Source organism: Leptonotus elevatus, chromosome 2 (genome assembly GCF_054856555.1).
Source record: "Leptonotus elevatus isolate MCC_2025b chromosome 2, RoL_Lele_1.0, whole genome shotgun sequence".
Taxonomy (NCBI): domain Eukaryota; kingdom Metazoa; phylum Chordata; class Actinopteri; order Syngnathiformes; family Syngnathidae; genus Leptonotus; species Leptonotus elevatus.
This window is the reverse complement of record NC_141240.1, coordinates 28,021,385-28,037,029: the sequence shown is the minus strand read 5'-3', so window position 1 is coordinate 28,037,029 and position 15,645 is coordinate 28,021,385. Positions and strand designations below refer to the sequence as shown.

The window sequence follows — 15,645 nt, the reverse complement described above, 5'->3', positions numbered from 1 at the left end:
ATCAGTAAGCGCGGTCGCTTTTTATTTCAGCTTTGAGTTCTCTGCGTTGAGCCATTTTGAGCAGGAAGGAAGAATTTCAAACTGAATTCAGTTAGTCAAAAATGTTGTTTTTAAAACCAACCTCTAAAAAAATATGTTAAGGACTGCATGTAAATAATTATCATTTGATTTAAAAAAAAAAGTGATTTACGATTTATCTTTTTTTATTATTATTATTCATGGATAACTTTTTTCTAACCTTAGACTGAAAAATATCCTTTTGGTTAGAGCTTCTACATCATATTTAACTATTACACAACATTTTGTTAACTTCCAGATATGCTGTAACAGGGCAGGCAACCCAAGCAATTGCAATTCTGAGCTGAGGGAGGCCCTCCTAGCAGGCTTCTTGAATTATCAGATTTAAGCTAAATGTTACGTTAAACAAATATTGGCATGAAACATTGAAGTTGTTAATGCAAGCTGTTCATTCATGATTCCAAATGTTGAGTATCTGTGGCACACAGAACTTGCGTGAACATACGGTATTAAAGCCAGCTAACCAATTATGAGTATGATGCTGTTTTCTTTATTTATTTATTTTTCAGTGTTGGTAGAGGGTGAGTGCAGTACGTCAAGGCTAAAACAATTACTCTCCTTGAGTGGTGAAGCCAGCCATAAAAATAGGATGAAGACGAGAATCTTATTTCCTCAAATAGTGACTTCCACTCTAACATATGAGAGCCCTCAGTCAATTGCCAGGTTCCAGCCGTCAGTGAGAGACAAAGGCTACATTACAATTTTGTGACTTTTGGCTTGACCCAGGGTGTTTTGAAAGTGTCACATCATTTTTGAAATAGTGATAGCCTATATAAGTAACTACAGCTGTAGATGTTTACATATAAAATATGTTTCAAAATGAAAACTCAAATTCCAGCATTACATAGCTGGCGTTGGGCAAAAACTTCATAAGTCACGATTTGATAAGTTTCATATTTTATTCAAAAATCATTACTTTTGGTCGGTCCACACATGTGGGTGTCAATTTAACAAATTATTGATCAATCTAAGGAGCTGATATTTGCGATATACTAAGAGAAACAAATGAGTCAATGGGGTACACAGACATCATTTAGGTTACCAATGTGGGGTTACTCGAATGCTCCATATTGAGTTCTTGCGGGTGCAAGCAAGCAAAGCACAAAGGCTGATATCGATGCAAATAAAGGCGACTGGGGCATCTTCTGCACTGCATGCAGTGATTGGAAAATGATCATATTGATAGCAACAAAGTCTGATTCGATGCTCATCCTTTTTGTGGTCATTCACGAGAAATTATCAAGCGCACAACACAGCTGGGGGGGGGGGGTGATTTCACACACACGCGCGCGCACTCGCACACACAAACACACGGGCACTCACAAATAAGGACATACCAGCTCGGTGGTCATGTTTTGTTGAGTTGTAGCAATCATCGTGTCGTAATCCAGCAAACCGCAGCAGCCTCCGTGCGTTTTCTTATGTTTGCGCGCGCGCGCACGTGCGTGTGTTCTCAAAAGCCGCCGAGGATCTGCACTGTTGTCTTCGCTTCTTGCAAGTTTGTCCTCATCGGGTTGGTGGTGCCACCCCCACCACCATCCCCACACCCACCCAACACCCCCCCCGCCCCTCACCCGCTATTGACTATTGATCGGCGCAAAGATTAATCACGGGAGGTCAGTGGTATTTCGAAACCAGACAATTGAGTGGCAGTCTCACAGCCAGTAATGATATACTACAGCGCGCAGAATATTGATCTAATATTTGCTGATTTCAGCAGCATTCCATCAGCGAGCGAGCGGTTCTCTTTTTACGACGCAGTTACTTTACCCATGGGGTGACATGGATTTGCAGTGGGAATTCGCCGTGTTCCATCACTAACCAGTAGAAAACTCATGATCAATATAGTTGGGGATTAAATTAAATATTGATTAGTTGTTGAATAATCAATTAATTCCCACCTGTTAAACAGCAATACAAAAGGGTTACTTTACTGCATAGCTAACCAACTCTGGTAGGTAATGAGACACAAATGAAAATGATTTTCTCACAACATACAGTATTGCTAAATTATCATTTTTGCTCTATTTAGGCCAAATTAATATTGGATCAAGTGAGGCAATTTCACTCTATGAATGATTTAGGGGGAGATGATAACATTTCCACAGCTGTAGCACACATACGGAGGCTGCAGTTCTCTGTAGTCATTTATCATGATGAAATGCTTTTTATACTCCCCATCCACAATTATTATTACAGAAAACGTAAGTGAGCATTTCATCACATAACGTGCTTTTGTCAAAATGTCCCATGACTCAAGAGTTTTCAAAAACAAATTTGACAACTTCTTTCTTGTCTTGTCAAAGCCATGCCCTTGGCCAGCTCTTTTCCCGCGCTCGTCGGCAGTGTGCGCTGTGACCAGCTGATTGCTTCTCCTTGCGAAAGCACAGCCAAGAGTGCGGAAAACAATCAAGAGCTATAGACGATGGCAGCATGTTTGTGGCGCAGGGACACATCGCAGAACAACCCCCGCCCTCCCACTTAATGCTACCTGTGAAGTGTGAACCGCAGAAAAATACATGCAGCTCTGCTTACCTTACATGAAATCGCAACTGGCTAATTTAACCCTATCCTCAGACACATACTGTCAGAAGTCGCAACAGAGAAGGTAACCGAAGAAATTGCCTTGGACTGACATTTGCCCATATAAATGATAAACAAGGTGTCTAGAATCCCCCTCTCAGGGCCTCTTACAAGATGTTACTATGGGTGGTGGTTGAATAGGGGGGCACCAAGAGACGGCTGATGTTGGCCCGACACACCTGGAAACTCTTGCATCAGGAATCTCCTTAAACAAGTGATGTCCAAACTCAGTCCTCGACGGCCGGAGTCTGCAGGCTTTGGATGTTTCTCTTCTCCAACACACCTGGAGCTCATCAGCAAGCTGGAAAAGGTGCGTTGGAGCAGGGAAATATCCAAACCCTGCTGGATTCCGGCCCTCAAGGCCCAAGTTTGGACAACACTGCCTTAAGGGCAGCACACTAACAAGCATGCAAAAACAAAACAAAAAACAACAACAAGGGCCACCCTAGCTGAGAAACTCCGTGTGGTTAATGGTAACAGTGGGGCCAAAGTGCAGAGCACTTCACTCTTGATAGGGGGGAGGGTACTCCAGAGATTTAACCATTTGTACACAAATAATTAAAAAGTCAATTTCCCACAATAATATGATCCCACGCAAATTCATCTGTTTCCTTCTTTCATTCTGAGATTATTAAGATATTTAGCACTGGTGGCCTATACACATTTTGGCTGTTACAGATGTTTGTAATTAATATGGAGTCACCAGGGTCCTTCTGGGTGGCAGAAAGTGATTGACTTCCATTAACTTGAACTGAAAAACATGGCAAAAACTTAGTTTTGAGGTTTATACCCCTGATGTACCTCTAAAGTGGGTTCAAATCCTCCCCCCTAAAAATATTTCAAATGAATCCAGCAGAACCGGTGCGTGAGTGAAATGCAGCAAGTCCCACAATAATCATGGTAGCTATGTCTGAATTTTCACCATATTTATTTTTTAATGAAATTACCTGTTGACATCTAAATTATGTCAGGCATTCCATTAGTTCCATTACAAACTACTGAGGTAGAAAACAAGGCTAAAATTATAATTCAAGGAATGTAATTTGTTTTCTCAAATGGTGTGGGTTGTTCACTAGTGACGTCGATACCCCCCCCCCCCCCCCACACCCCAACCCGGAAGTATGTGTGACGCCATGATGAAAGGCTCTTTGATCCCTTTGATATCACTTTAACTTTGAAAGTCCTTACCGGAAATAGAAGCATCACGTAAAGCGGTGCTCTTTGCCCATTGGCTAGTGGCGAAATTTTAAATGTACACGCGCCCGTTGCGGTTAGACACTACGGAGCTGGGAGCTGGTGGCTGCCTGGTCGGTTGGCAAAAACTAGAAGGACACAGCGCCAGTGCGATTACAACCAAGTTTGTCGCCGGATATTTCTCTTACCACGCTCAGAAAACAGTGGGTAAGTGGCACCCGCTGTCTTTTTTTTTGCCGTATATGTTTGAGCTGTTGACAATGCTCCTTTGCTAGCATTTGCTTGTCGGACTCACTAGCGTAACCGTCGTGTACTTATTGTGTGGACCAAAACAAAACGCGGATTTCGTCGTTTTATGAGACCCCATCTACCGTCACAAAATACGTATATGTTTTTTTGTCTGCTGTTATTTTCGGTTTCTGTCCATTGACAACTAGAAGCAATCGTGATACATAAAAAAAGAACGTATACGTGATTTTTAAATTTCAAACGGCAGACTGCATAATTTTGCCTTCATACGCATGGTTTGGCTTGTTTTTATTTTATTTATTTTTTACTTCGGGAAAAAAATGTGGGCAGTTTCAATGTCACAAAGGGAGCAAGTCAAGAGCCTAGAACCGGCCGTTACTTCCAACAAAGCCAATAGTGTTCGCGGCCGCCAGATGGCATCTGATCCCATAGGTTTACAGTACAGGCCTTTCCTAAAAACAGCTCACCATTGTTGGGACATTGTGATTTCCTAGGAATGCTTTCTAAAGAGTGGGATGGAATCTTAACCGTTTTGGCTATGAGGGCCAGTGCGCCCCATCCATTGCAGGATGACCACCATTAACTGTATTTGTTTCCTAACTTTGGTAAATATTTGTTTATAATTTATTGAGACACCAATAACATGGTCAGTGTCTTCATTTACTGTAAATTAATATAATTAAATTATAGGTAAGTAATTGAGCACGTTTGTAATTTCAGAGGTGTGTGTCAAACTGGCCGTCGAGTTGAGTAGCCTACCCCAAAACAGTCATGTTAAAAAAGTATGGTGACCAGACATTTTAACACGCTCATTAATACATGCTATTTTTGCAATTGAATAAATGATCTATTTGAACAATTCCCAATTTCCTGCTTGAAAGGATATTGCTATTACTTTACGTCTAGAATGGCTCTCCGGTTTATGACACAGTTGCGTTGCTATGGTAGCAATATAACCCAAATGTGTTGGTAGTTTGGAGTCATTAAACCTATTCTAATGTCATCTTAAAGTAAAAAATTGCAGTCTTTTTTTTTGTGGAAAAACGCTAAGTATGGCAGTACTTGTGTGACGTGGTTATATGTGTTGTATTTTTATTATTACATGCCATTGTAACATTGCGTCCCCTCTACTGATCCCCAGCCTCCAATAATGAACGACCTTTGTCAGATTCTGACTTCTCGATTGTCTTTGACTCAGCAATCTTGACATCAGCATAAGTAAAGCACAGTCTCTCTCTTGCTTTTCCAGTTTACAAAAAGCACCATGGAGAACGCTGTGCTGGGCCTCCAGAATTTGTATGAGAAGATGCGGTCCCAGGTTGAACTTCTCAATGAAGGCGTGGAACCCAGTGAGTTGAGCTTTTCTTTCTGTTGCCGAAATAATCTGACATGTGACTAAATTCAATGCAAATTAATTTATAGAGTACATAAGATCAAACTTAATAATTATAAATATTCTTTTTTAATTAGAATATACAAAAAGAGCTCCCTTCACATTGCTATAGTATTTGTCATACATGAGGTCCAGAGGTGTCTTCCAACATTGTGTAAAGTTGTTCATCGATGAAAGAGAGGAACACGATTGAATGCAAAATGAACACTAGATGGGATGGATGGGCGAGGGTCAGAATTGGGCTGATAACCGGCCTTATTTCTAGAGCTGTTTCAAGAGTTGACTAATGAGTACGCTTACTGGTATCGTTTTGGGAAAAAATGGTATCGACCTCCCTACCAATTGGTTTAAAAAAAAAAAAAGTTAGCGGTGCTGTTAGAGGCTGCCAATACACAGCCCCCTCCATTGAAGTTCGAAGATGTTCAATAACTGCTTGTCTCTCCACCAGGCTTCATCATCATGGCTCAGAACTTTGAAGCCTGTCGACGCAAGTGGCTCTCTGCGGAGGATAATTTTGAATCCTGCAAAGAGATTCTCACCAAAACCGAGACTGAGATTGGTTCCTTGGAGGTCAAACTAAAGCATGCCCGCAACCAAGTGGACGTGGAGATTCGACGCAGGCAGAAGGCTGAGGCTGAGTGCGATAAGATGGTGTGAACCGTGGAGCTCGTTTGCAATCGCGTGTTTTCTCTGTCTGTGTAGGAAAATGTTGAATGGCATTTGTTTCACAATCTCGCAATGTCTGTTGGGCGCAGGATCGTCAGATTCAGTTGATCAAGGATCTTCTTACAAGCGAGGGCTCCTCCAACAGCATCCAGCTGAGTGCGGAGCAGCGCTCTGCTCTGGCCTTCCTCAACACACCTGGCCACGGAGCGGCCGCTCTGAATACCAGCCGAAGGTGACGATCACACATACACAGCAAAGTCTTGACGTTTGTTTGCAAGTGAGAACATCTTGATGCCTCAGGCCTTGATGTAATACATATTAGGGGTGTGCCAAAAAATCGATTCTCATAAGAATCGCCATTCTCATTTAGTATGATTCAGAATTGATTTTAAATGCCCCCGAATCGATTTTATTTCAATTATTTTATACTGTCTTGCCCTTGCTTGTGTGTGCGCCTTTATTGGGAGCACTTTTCATGTTGTACACAATTTGGCCACTTAGGGGCAGTTTGGTTTCACGTGTAATGATACACTGTTAAGTTGTAGGCCACATAGAAGCAAAAAGTCATGATCAAGTTATTCCCAAAAAAGTGTTGTTTTTTTTGTTTGTTTTTTGCAGTGTAGGAAGAGCATATGTCAATCATGAATGTTAAGATGCTTTTCTGTATACATTCCTGAAACGGTTTGTATTAATAGTCGTTCTTTTGAGTGATAAAAGTGCCACGAGTAGCGCGTTAATTAGCATTAGCGAGTCAGACTGGTGTAGATCATGACAATTCTTTGCATATCTATAAATTGAAGCAGAAATCATTGTCAATCAAGTCATTTTGAATCTAAAATCGTTCTGAATTGAATATCGATTCTGAATCGAATCGTGAGACTCCCAGCCCTAATACATTAGCATTTGTGTCTGTTTACCACATAAATGCAACTTTTCAATGTTTGAGATAACCGACCCATTCATACAATTGTTTCGAAGTGAAAAGGGTTCATGGCTTTGGGAGCGTGAGAGTATTTGGCTCTTCATTTACATGACAAAAATGTTTTCAAGCCTGAAATTACAAACTGGAAATGAGTCTAAAAGTCAGAGTTCTTAAAAAAAACAAGCGGCTCTTGTGTTTGTAATGTTGTATGGAAATACCAGCGCATCTCCTCATACAAGCGCTCCTCAGCAGGTGTCCACTGTTTGTTGCTGGTTCATGCGTGGTCGGGCGTGTGGACTACAACTAGAGGCGGAAAAAGTTGACTTGCTTAGCTACAAAAAATGGTCAACACAAATGTATGCCTTGAAACAATATTTAATCATTTTAAAACCTTATTTGTAATTCCCAGAACCAATGTTCCGTGTTTCCGCACGGGCATTCGTTACTACGGACAGCTGAAGGAATGTTGCACTCTTCCTGTGTTTTTGTCCTCAAAATTTGTTTTTATGTTTTAAATTAAGTTTGTCATTACTGCGAAGCGGAATTGATAATTGTACGATACGATAATTGATTCCATAAAGATTCGTTTGTGACGGTGTCGGTACCAGATGTGATCGGGCTGCAAGATTGTATCGGGGTCGCCTACAGATGACGTCACGCTTCAGGATTGGCTGGAAATTGTCCGTTTACAATTGTTCAATAAAGCTGTATGAAAATAATTTGACGATAAAACATTGGAAAGAAATTAATAAAGATGACATTGAAATGACGAAATGCATGGACTAAAATTCTAACAACATGAATAAACCAAAGAATATAAAAGCAAGATACTTCAAGATTGAAGAAATAATAAAATAGATAAAAGCGCCTTCGCGCTTGCCGGTGACGTCACGACTGCAGCGCTAACAAAATGCGCGATTCACTTCGGTTTGGTTTCTTTTTTAGCTGTTCACAAATCACAATACATCACAAAAACTGTTTTAATGATACTAGGAACAATTAACATTCTAAACTAACAATATTTGTCACATCTCAAGCAATTAATTTGTGTATTCATCATTTATTCAATCTATTTTATTATTTATTTCATATATCTTGCATTTATATTGTTAGATTTATTTACGTTTTCGCAATCTCAGTCTGTACATTTTGCTGTTAAAATTACATCTTTAATATTGTCATTCCAATGTTTGACTTCAACTGGATATTTTCCGGCCAATCCTGCAGCGTAACCGTTAGGCGACCCCGATATGATCTGGCAGCCGATCACATCTGGTATTGACACCGGTTCTTGTGTGGACTGATCAATGATAAAATCGCCTCCCCTTCATATCGTGTATGATAGATTGAGGCGCCTACATCACCACAAAAGTATGTCAAATAATGCCTGCCCTGTTGTGAATGAAAGGCCGTCCCATGTTGTCCTGATTGAACACACCCATGCAGAAGGTAGTTCATATTTCAGTATATAAAATGGTCGTGAAAATGCTGTAAAAATTAGTAATAGAAATCGGAAATTTTTAACTTGTTGTAGCAAATAAGTCATATCAATTAACACAGTAGACAATTAAACACATGGTATTATGCTACAATTAAGAAAACCTTTGTTAACTTTTAATCAGTGTTGAGGTGCCAGAATTTATGGATTATGTTGCCGGGCAGAATGGGGTTCTCCCAGAGGGTGTAGGTTAGGATGTTGTGTTGGGTGTGGCATCTACATCTACTGGCCTGGCATGCATATTGCATTTCTCCCAATGTTTTTTGCCCATCTATGTACCACTTTTCACAAACACAAAATGACAGCATCGTGAACACACCCTGGATAATGACAAGGGTTTCAGTGTCGTCTTCTGTGAAAATGGATGATACGCACTTTCTGAATGCATTAAGTTCTCTTCAGTTTTGTGGCTGTGTATGGGTGTGCCACAATGCTGTATTAGAAAAAGAACAATGGTGGAGCGACTACAATTGGTTAAAACTCTTCTCCATCCATCAAAATGTACGTTTGCCTAACAGACACAGTACTTGCATATTATAAATGAATAACTTTACCCTCCCTTACCTTTTTATGTGTGCAGTATCTGTTACCTTTTATAGTCAATACAATGTTCAGGAATGACTCCACTATCAAAGCAAGTGTCCTCCCCTCGTCACTGTTTTGCCTTTTTTACCGAAACTATCTTCTTCCTCTGTCCAGACTAACCACCATAGACGAATCTACCTCCATCATGTCAGATATCAGCTACGACAAAACTGACGACTCTCTTGTAAGTTGCTTTTCATTCAATGTTTAAACTGAACTCCTCATTATCAATAACAGCCAAGTCACATGTAATTATGCTTGACCTGTCATAGGATTGGGACTCGTCCACCGTGAGGCCAGTGCGACTGAGGAGACGACAAAAGAGGGTACAGTGACGGGCTCGGGTGCCTCTTCTTAAAATGTGCTCCTCTAAGGTTGTACGTGACATAATTTGCATGTTCATGTTCATTCCAGCGCTCGTCCAGACATCATGTTGATGGCCCTTCGGGAGTTTCTAAAAGAACTCGATCAACAGCTGTCATGCGGGAGGGGGTAAAACTTTTTTTCTTTTTCTTTTTTAAATAAATGCGAGGTGTGATCACCTCAAGTTTAACATGATCTGCGAACACAATTGAGTGAAGTTCAGTAAACCTTTGATCCTCTCCACACCTGACTTTAATAAGCTTTTACTTGTATGTCGTTTGAAAGCAACTAAGTGGATCGTGTTTGTCCGACAGGCCAGCGAGAGCCTCGTGACCACCACCACCGTGACTGTCCCGGTGCACGGCGGACCAGTTGAGGCCGTTTCTATCATCGAGACCATTCCTTACTGCACTCGTAGCAAGACAAAGACGGGTAAAGGGACCGCTTGGTCTTTTGCACGCAGTCAATGTGGTAGCTTGAGACAGTGAGAGCACTGAAGAAATACTCTGCTGACATGTAATATTAACTCACTTGTTCCCAAAAACGTATAAATACGTTCTGTTGTAAACGTTTTAAGTGTCCCTAAGACGAGTTTATATGTTTTTAATGGGTTTTTTTTTATGCTAGAGCATACAGAAGGCTTTGATGCAGCCTCTCAACTGCAAAGAACAATTGAATAAATTGTAGTTATTACACAAACTGCCAGCAGGTGGCAACAGAGCATAGGAAATGAACCAGGACCATGTTGAAAAAAAAAACAATTACTCAGAATTCTAAATAGATTTGTGAATAATGATGAAACTTAGCTAAATTCTAATGTTAATTGCTGAAACTGATAGAAATATACTTTTTTTCTGATGAAAGAAGATACTTTAATCTTTCTTTTGGTAGGTTCCATGTTTTTATAGCAATAGAACACAATATTCTGTGGGCCTTGCAAAGTCAGTCAAAATCCAGTAAAACAGCCGGGAGTGAAGGGGGTTGCTTCAGCGAAAATGGCTGGGAGTGACTGAGTTAATTGTCTTTCAATATTCAAAAGACAATGATCACAACTCGCTACAAGTACACATTTGTAATGTACAAATCATTTTATTATATGAGCACAAACGGCCCATTTGGTTATGTTATGATTATGAAAGGGGGTCAGTGGTTTGTTTGTTACAAAGCTGAATTAAAAGTGTGCAAGTAATTTGACTTCATTGCATCGTGTCGCCATTTGAGGAATCCTCTGTGCCTCCAAAATGTTTTTTTTTTTTCTTTTGCTGAAAATGAACACCGCTCCTTTATCGGGTCGACATCATAGCTCATCGTCTTTTTCTTCTGCTCAGCTAACTTGCAGTGGGACTCGGAGTCCGTCACGTCTGAGGATGTTTTCAAGCAGCCTGTCAATCCAGAGGTTGAGAAAAAACATGAGCCCAGCACGCCACAGAAAATCAACGGCGTTCGTCAGCATGAGTTTGTCTCCAAAACGGTAAGAATACTTTCATTGTTCAACCTTTTGAAGCAGTTGTCAGTCTTAGTTTGAGATCATTGCATCCATCTAAGTGAGTGAAAGAATCTCATTGGAGCTGAGATGCCGCTGACCTGTCGACTCGTTCGCCGTCTCCGCCTCACTCGCATCATTTGGCTTTTCCAGGTCATCAAGCCCGATGCCTGCGTGCCTTGCGGGAAGAGGATCAAATTTGGCAAGATTGCCCTGAGGTGCTGCGACTGCCGGGTGGTTTCTCATCCAGAATGTCGGGACCGGTGCCCTCTGCCGTGCATCCCCACTCTGGGGAGTACACCTGTGAAATTTGGGCAGGTGAGCCAAGACAAAGCAGAGGGGTGGTTAGCGTAGCCTGCCTTGCAAAAAAAAAAAAAATTTAAACACTGTACAAAGTGTAATTTCATTCATGTTGTGGTGATGTCATAGTGGTTAAGCAGTTTTTTTTATGTTTGTTGTCATCTGTTGGATGAATATTTTTTTTTAATAGACTGATTTGTCCGGTGGGCGGGGCCTTCTATTATATAAGCTGGTTAGGGAGGCTTTCTGGGAGATTGACAGAAGGTTTATCTAGAGGGGCAACATTGTGATCGAACCCGCTCTGGCTAAAGAGTCTGCATGTTGCAAGGTCTAGTTTTGAGTAATCAACAAAAATGGAGTGGATGGTTAAAATGTTTGAGTTTGGATTAAGCCGCACAAAAAAAAAAAAACCTCCTTGAGGTCTCTAATTTAATTTCCCAGCAGCCTAGAAGTTAAAATTGTAGTTTAAGTGTATGAAAATTCGGGGTGTGCCAAAAAATCGATTCTCATAAGAATCGCGATTCTCATTTAGTACGATTCAGAATAGATTTAAAATGTCCCAAAATCGATTTTATTTAAATTATTTTATGCTGTCTTGCCTTTGTCTGTGTGTGCCTTTTTATTGGGAGCGCTGTTTATGTTTTACCCGGTTTGGCCACTTGGGGGCAGTGTGGTTCCACACGGTTTGCTAAACTGTTAAGTTGTAGCCACATTAGAGAGTAGAAGGAAAAAGTCACGATCAAGTTATTCCAATAAAAGTTGTTTTTTTGCAGTGTGGAGCCGTTCTTTTGAGTGATAAAAGTGCCGCAAGTAGCACGCTAATTAGCATTAGCGAGTCAGACTGGAGCAGATCAATACAATTCCTTGCGCATCTATAGATTGAAGCAAAAATCATTGTCAATCAAATCATTTTGGATCAAAAATCGTTCTTAATCGAAAATCTATTCTGAATCGAATCGCGAGACATTCAAGGATTCCCACCCCTAATGAAAATAATTGATCAGTAACCGTAAACTGGGTCTCAAAATTACCTGTAATTCCTTGCCTCTAATAGAAATCAATCAAAGTCAAAAATACAGCGTGATGTGACAGTCCAATACGATATCAAGCAATTGCTCTTTTTTTTCTTTTAAATTCCCATCTTCCATTTTCTTTTGGAGCACATAAAGCGTTAGGAAAGATTAGTAATGCCAGGCCTTCCTTCTCCTTCTGTTGGCTAAACTCTCACAGTGATTACTGATTTGTGCTTCTTTGTTGAAACGTGGCATCTGAAATGTATTGTGTGTGTCCAGGGTGTGCTTGCAGACTACGCCCCAGACGTTTCACCAAAGATTCCCCCTCTCGTGGTCCACTGCATTGCTGAGATTGAGCAACGAGGATTGCGTGAGGTATGTCGGGGGCATTTTCTCTCTTCATGCTATTCTATAGTCAAGCTCGTTCTGCCATATATCGTCTCTGTCCTGTGAAAAATACTTAGGTCCATTTTTGCAATTGTTTTTTTTTTTTTTTTACATTTAGGGGTTGAAACTGAATGTTGCAGACATCCCCAAAATGTAATTATAAAAAAAAAAGGACCTATGTGTTTTTCACAGGACAGTGACGATAAGCTATAGCATCGATTTATAGTGCATACTTTATCCTCATCTTCAATTAACCTCCCAATGTTTTTTAATTTGTTTTTTTTAAGTCTGTCTAAAATGTATGAATGCTGTGAGCCTGCTTAACAACCCTTCACCCCTTTTAGCCTGGACTGTACCGAGTGTCTGGTGCTGATCGCACAGTGAAGGAGCTGAAAGAGAAGTTTCTACGCAGCAAAACTGTTCCTGTGCTGAGCAAAGTGGACGACATTCACGCCATCGCTGGCTTCCTTAAGGACTTCCTGCGCAACCTCAAGGACCCGCTCCTCACCTTCCACCTGAATCGTAAATTCATGGATGCAGCCGGTAAAATAGCCAAATCGTAAAAAAGACATTGCCAGTTTTTTTGTTTTGTTTTTTCTCACAATTCTTGAGGCTCAATTGCTTCAAAACGGATTAATACACAATTGCACATGAATTGTGAATCAATTCGTCAGTCAAATCTGCTATCCCGAGTAATATTGTAATTTTGTTAAAAATCAAAATGCCTAACTCAAGTCAGATGATACCTTTTTATTAGGGGTGGGAATCTTTGAATGTCTCATGACTCGATTCCGATTTTTGGGTGTGTGATTTGATTCAAAATCGATTTTTGATTCAAAATGATTTTATTGACTGATTTTTGCTTTAATTTATAAATGTTCAAGGATCTACTCCAGTCTGACTCGCTAATGCTAATTAGCGCGCTATTCGCTGCACTTTTTTCACTCAAAAGAACGGCTCCACACTGCAAAAAAAACTAACTTTTATTGGAATAACTTGATTGGGACTTTTTCCTTCTACTCCCTAATTTGGCTACAACTTAACAGTGTATCAGACTGCGTGGAACCACACTGCCCCTAAGCTGCTAAATCGGGTACAACATGTACAGCGCTCCCAATAACGGCACACACAAAGGGAAGACCGTATAAAATAATTTAGATAAAATTGATTTTGGGACATTTAAAATCAATTCTGAATCGTACTAAAAGAGAATCCCGATTCTTATGAGAATCAAGTTTTTGGGGGGGGGGGGGGGGCACACACCCCTACTTTCTATACTTTTATTTAGCTTGAAATAATTAAATCGCTCTCTGCTATGCATTTGTTGTCTCAGAGACTTCAGATGATGACAACAGCGTCGCCTTGATGTACCAAACCGTCGGTCTCCTGCCACATGCGAATAGAGACACGCTGGCCTTCTTGATCCTCCACCTGCAGAGGTTCGCGGCTGCCACCTGCCTGACGCTTTTCATTTTCTTCCCTGTGTGCATCATCGACAATACCCACTGACTGTGACCACATATTTCAGAGTGGCTCAGAGTACAGACACAAAGATGGACATCATTAACCTGGCACGGGTGTTTGGTCCCACAATCGTGGGTCATGCGGTGCCCAACCCGGACCCCATGAGCATCCTCCAGGACACCAAACGCCAACCAAGGGTATGTAAAACTTGCTTGCGAGTTCTGTGTGAAACGTTTTGAGATCCAGACATGGAGGAAACATGGCATGCATCGCCTCCTCTAATTTTGATGGCCCTCTCTGCTCAGGTTGTGGAGCGTCTGCTGAACATGCCGGCGAGTTACTGGGTGCAATACGTCAAGTCCGAAAACGAGCCGCTACGCTCGGATCACCTGATCATCCAGAACTCAAACTGCTACACCCCTGAGAGAGGTGAGCATTCATCAGGAAGCCCCCCCCCCCCCCCCCTTCCTCCCTGTCTGGTCAAAGAAAGGGGGTGGTTCCTGGTTCTATTCTCAATGGTTGCTTCTGTCCCAGTGTCCTTGCTCGGTCCTCTGACGACTCCGGAGCATCAGCTAAATAAAACGCCGTCCTCCAGCTCGCTGTCGCAGCGCTTTAAGTCCTCGCTGACACCCAGGTAAGCACCTCATCTTTAGTTGTCGTTTGCTCCAAATCACTTGATAGGAATCGGTGTTATGTTATTGCTTTCCTTTCGAACTGACCTTTATTAACGTTTTTTGTTTTCAAGGTTTGGGAGCAAGAGCAAGTCTGCAGCTTCACTTACTCATGGGAAATTCTTTCAATCTCCACTCCTCAAGTAATCCAGATTTTTTCCGCCGCCATTTTTCAACACGTGTTTGTTTTTACTATCTCATGTCACAAAAAGATGTTCTTTAGTTGTTTTCAAAATTGACGCAATTTTTTTTTCTCCCAAAATGACTGAAAGATATTGTTCTGTGCCCTTTTGATAAATATGCATGTTCGAAATATGGAACATGACCTGCCACATGATGATTTCCTTTATTTAAGCAGGAAAAAAAAAGTCATTGGGATTAAAATTCTCTTTTTCAAGAGTGACCTGGCCACAAGGGCAACAGTCATACCAGCACAATATACACAAAATCATAAATCTGTCAATATCAAATAAATTCAACAGCAAATTTGTCCAATAGTTAGTTTCACGGTCTTTTTACAATCGATTTGAACTCTGCCAGCGTAATACGTTTAGGCAAGTAACCCTGGGTACTGTCATTTGGACTCGGAGGTTGTTGGTTTTTTTGAGAGCGCAAACCATAAAGCTGTTTTAGTTTTGCACAAAAGTAAGATGTGAGAAGCCCAATAATATATTTATAAACAAAAATGAACCCGTGTGAGAATCTGTCGACATACAGAGATGGATACTTGGCAACAGCATAAAGCGTGCAATGGTGAACACGGCTTCTGAAACCAGATGCGCAGCACAATGCTACA

The 15,645-nt window shown here is 41.0% G+C and overlaps 2 protein-coding genes across 2 annotated transcripts in view; one reads left to right on the top strand and one right to left on the bottom strand.

Moving 5' to 3' along the window:
- LOC147179452 (inactive dipeptidyl peptidase 10) overlaps nt 1-1,609 on the bottom strand; it is a 44,254-nt gene extending 42,645 nt beyond the window's left edge. The window contains exon 1 of the mRNA XM_086069185.1: nt 1,416-1,609. Coding sequence (XP_085925311.1) covers nt 1,416-1,454 — 39 coding nt within the window. The 5' untranslated portion in view covers nt 1,455-1,609. The remainder of the gene's footprint in view (nt 1-1,415) is intronic.
- A 2,287-nt stretch (nt 1,610-3,896) lies between these two features.
- On the top strand, nt 3,897-15,344 carry racgap1 (Rac GTPase activating protein 1). The gene is made up of 17 exons (XM_086068512.1): nt 3,897-4,062; nt 5,354-5,453; nt 5,946-6,148; nt 6,253-6,395; nt 9,283-9,352; nt 9,441-9,494; nt 9,583-9,660; nt 9,846-9,963; nt 10,860-11,002; nt 11,168-11,332; nt 12,607-12,702; nt 13,059-13,257; nt 14,048-14,153; nt 14,243-14,375; nt 14,484-14,607; nt 14,713-14,812; nt 14,924-15,344. Exons 2-17 carry the CDS (start codon nt 5,369-5,371, stop codon nt 14,994-14,996), a joined length of 1,890 nt encoding a protein of 629 aa, XP_085924638.1. The 5' UTR covers nt 3,897-4,062; nt 5,354-5,368; the 3' UTR covers nt 14,997-15,344.
- The last annotated feature ends 301 nt before the right edge of the window (nt 15,345-15,645 follow it).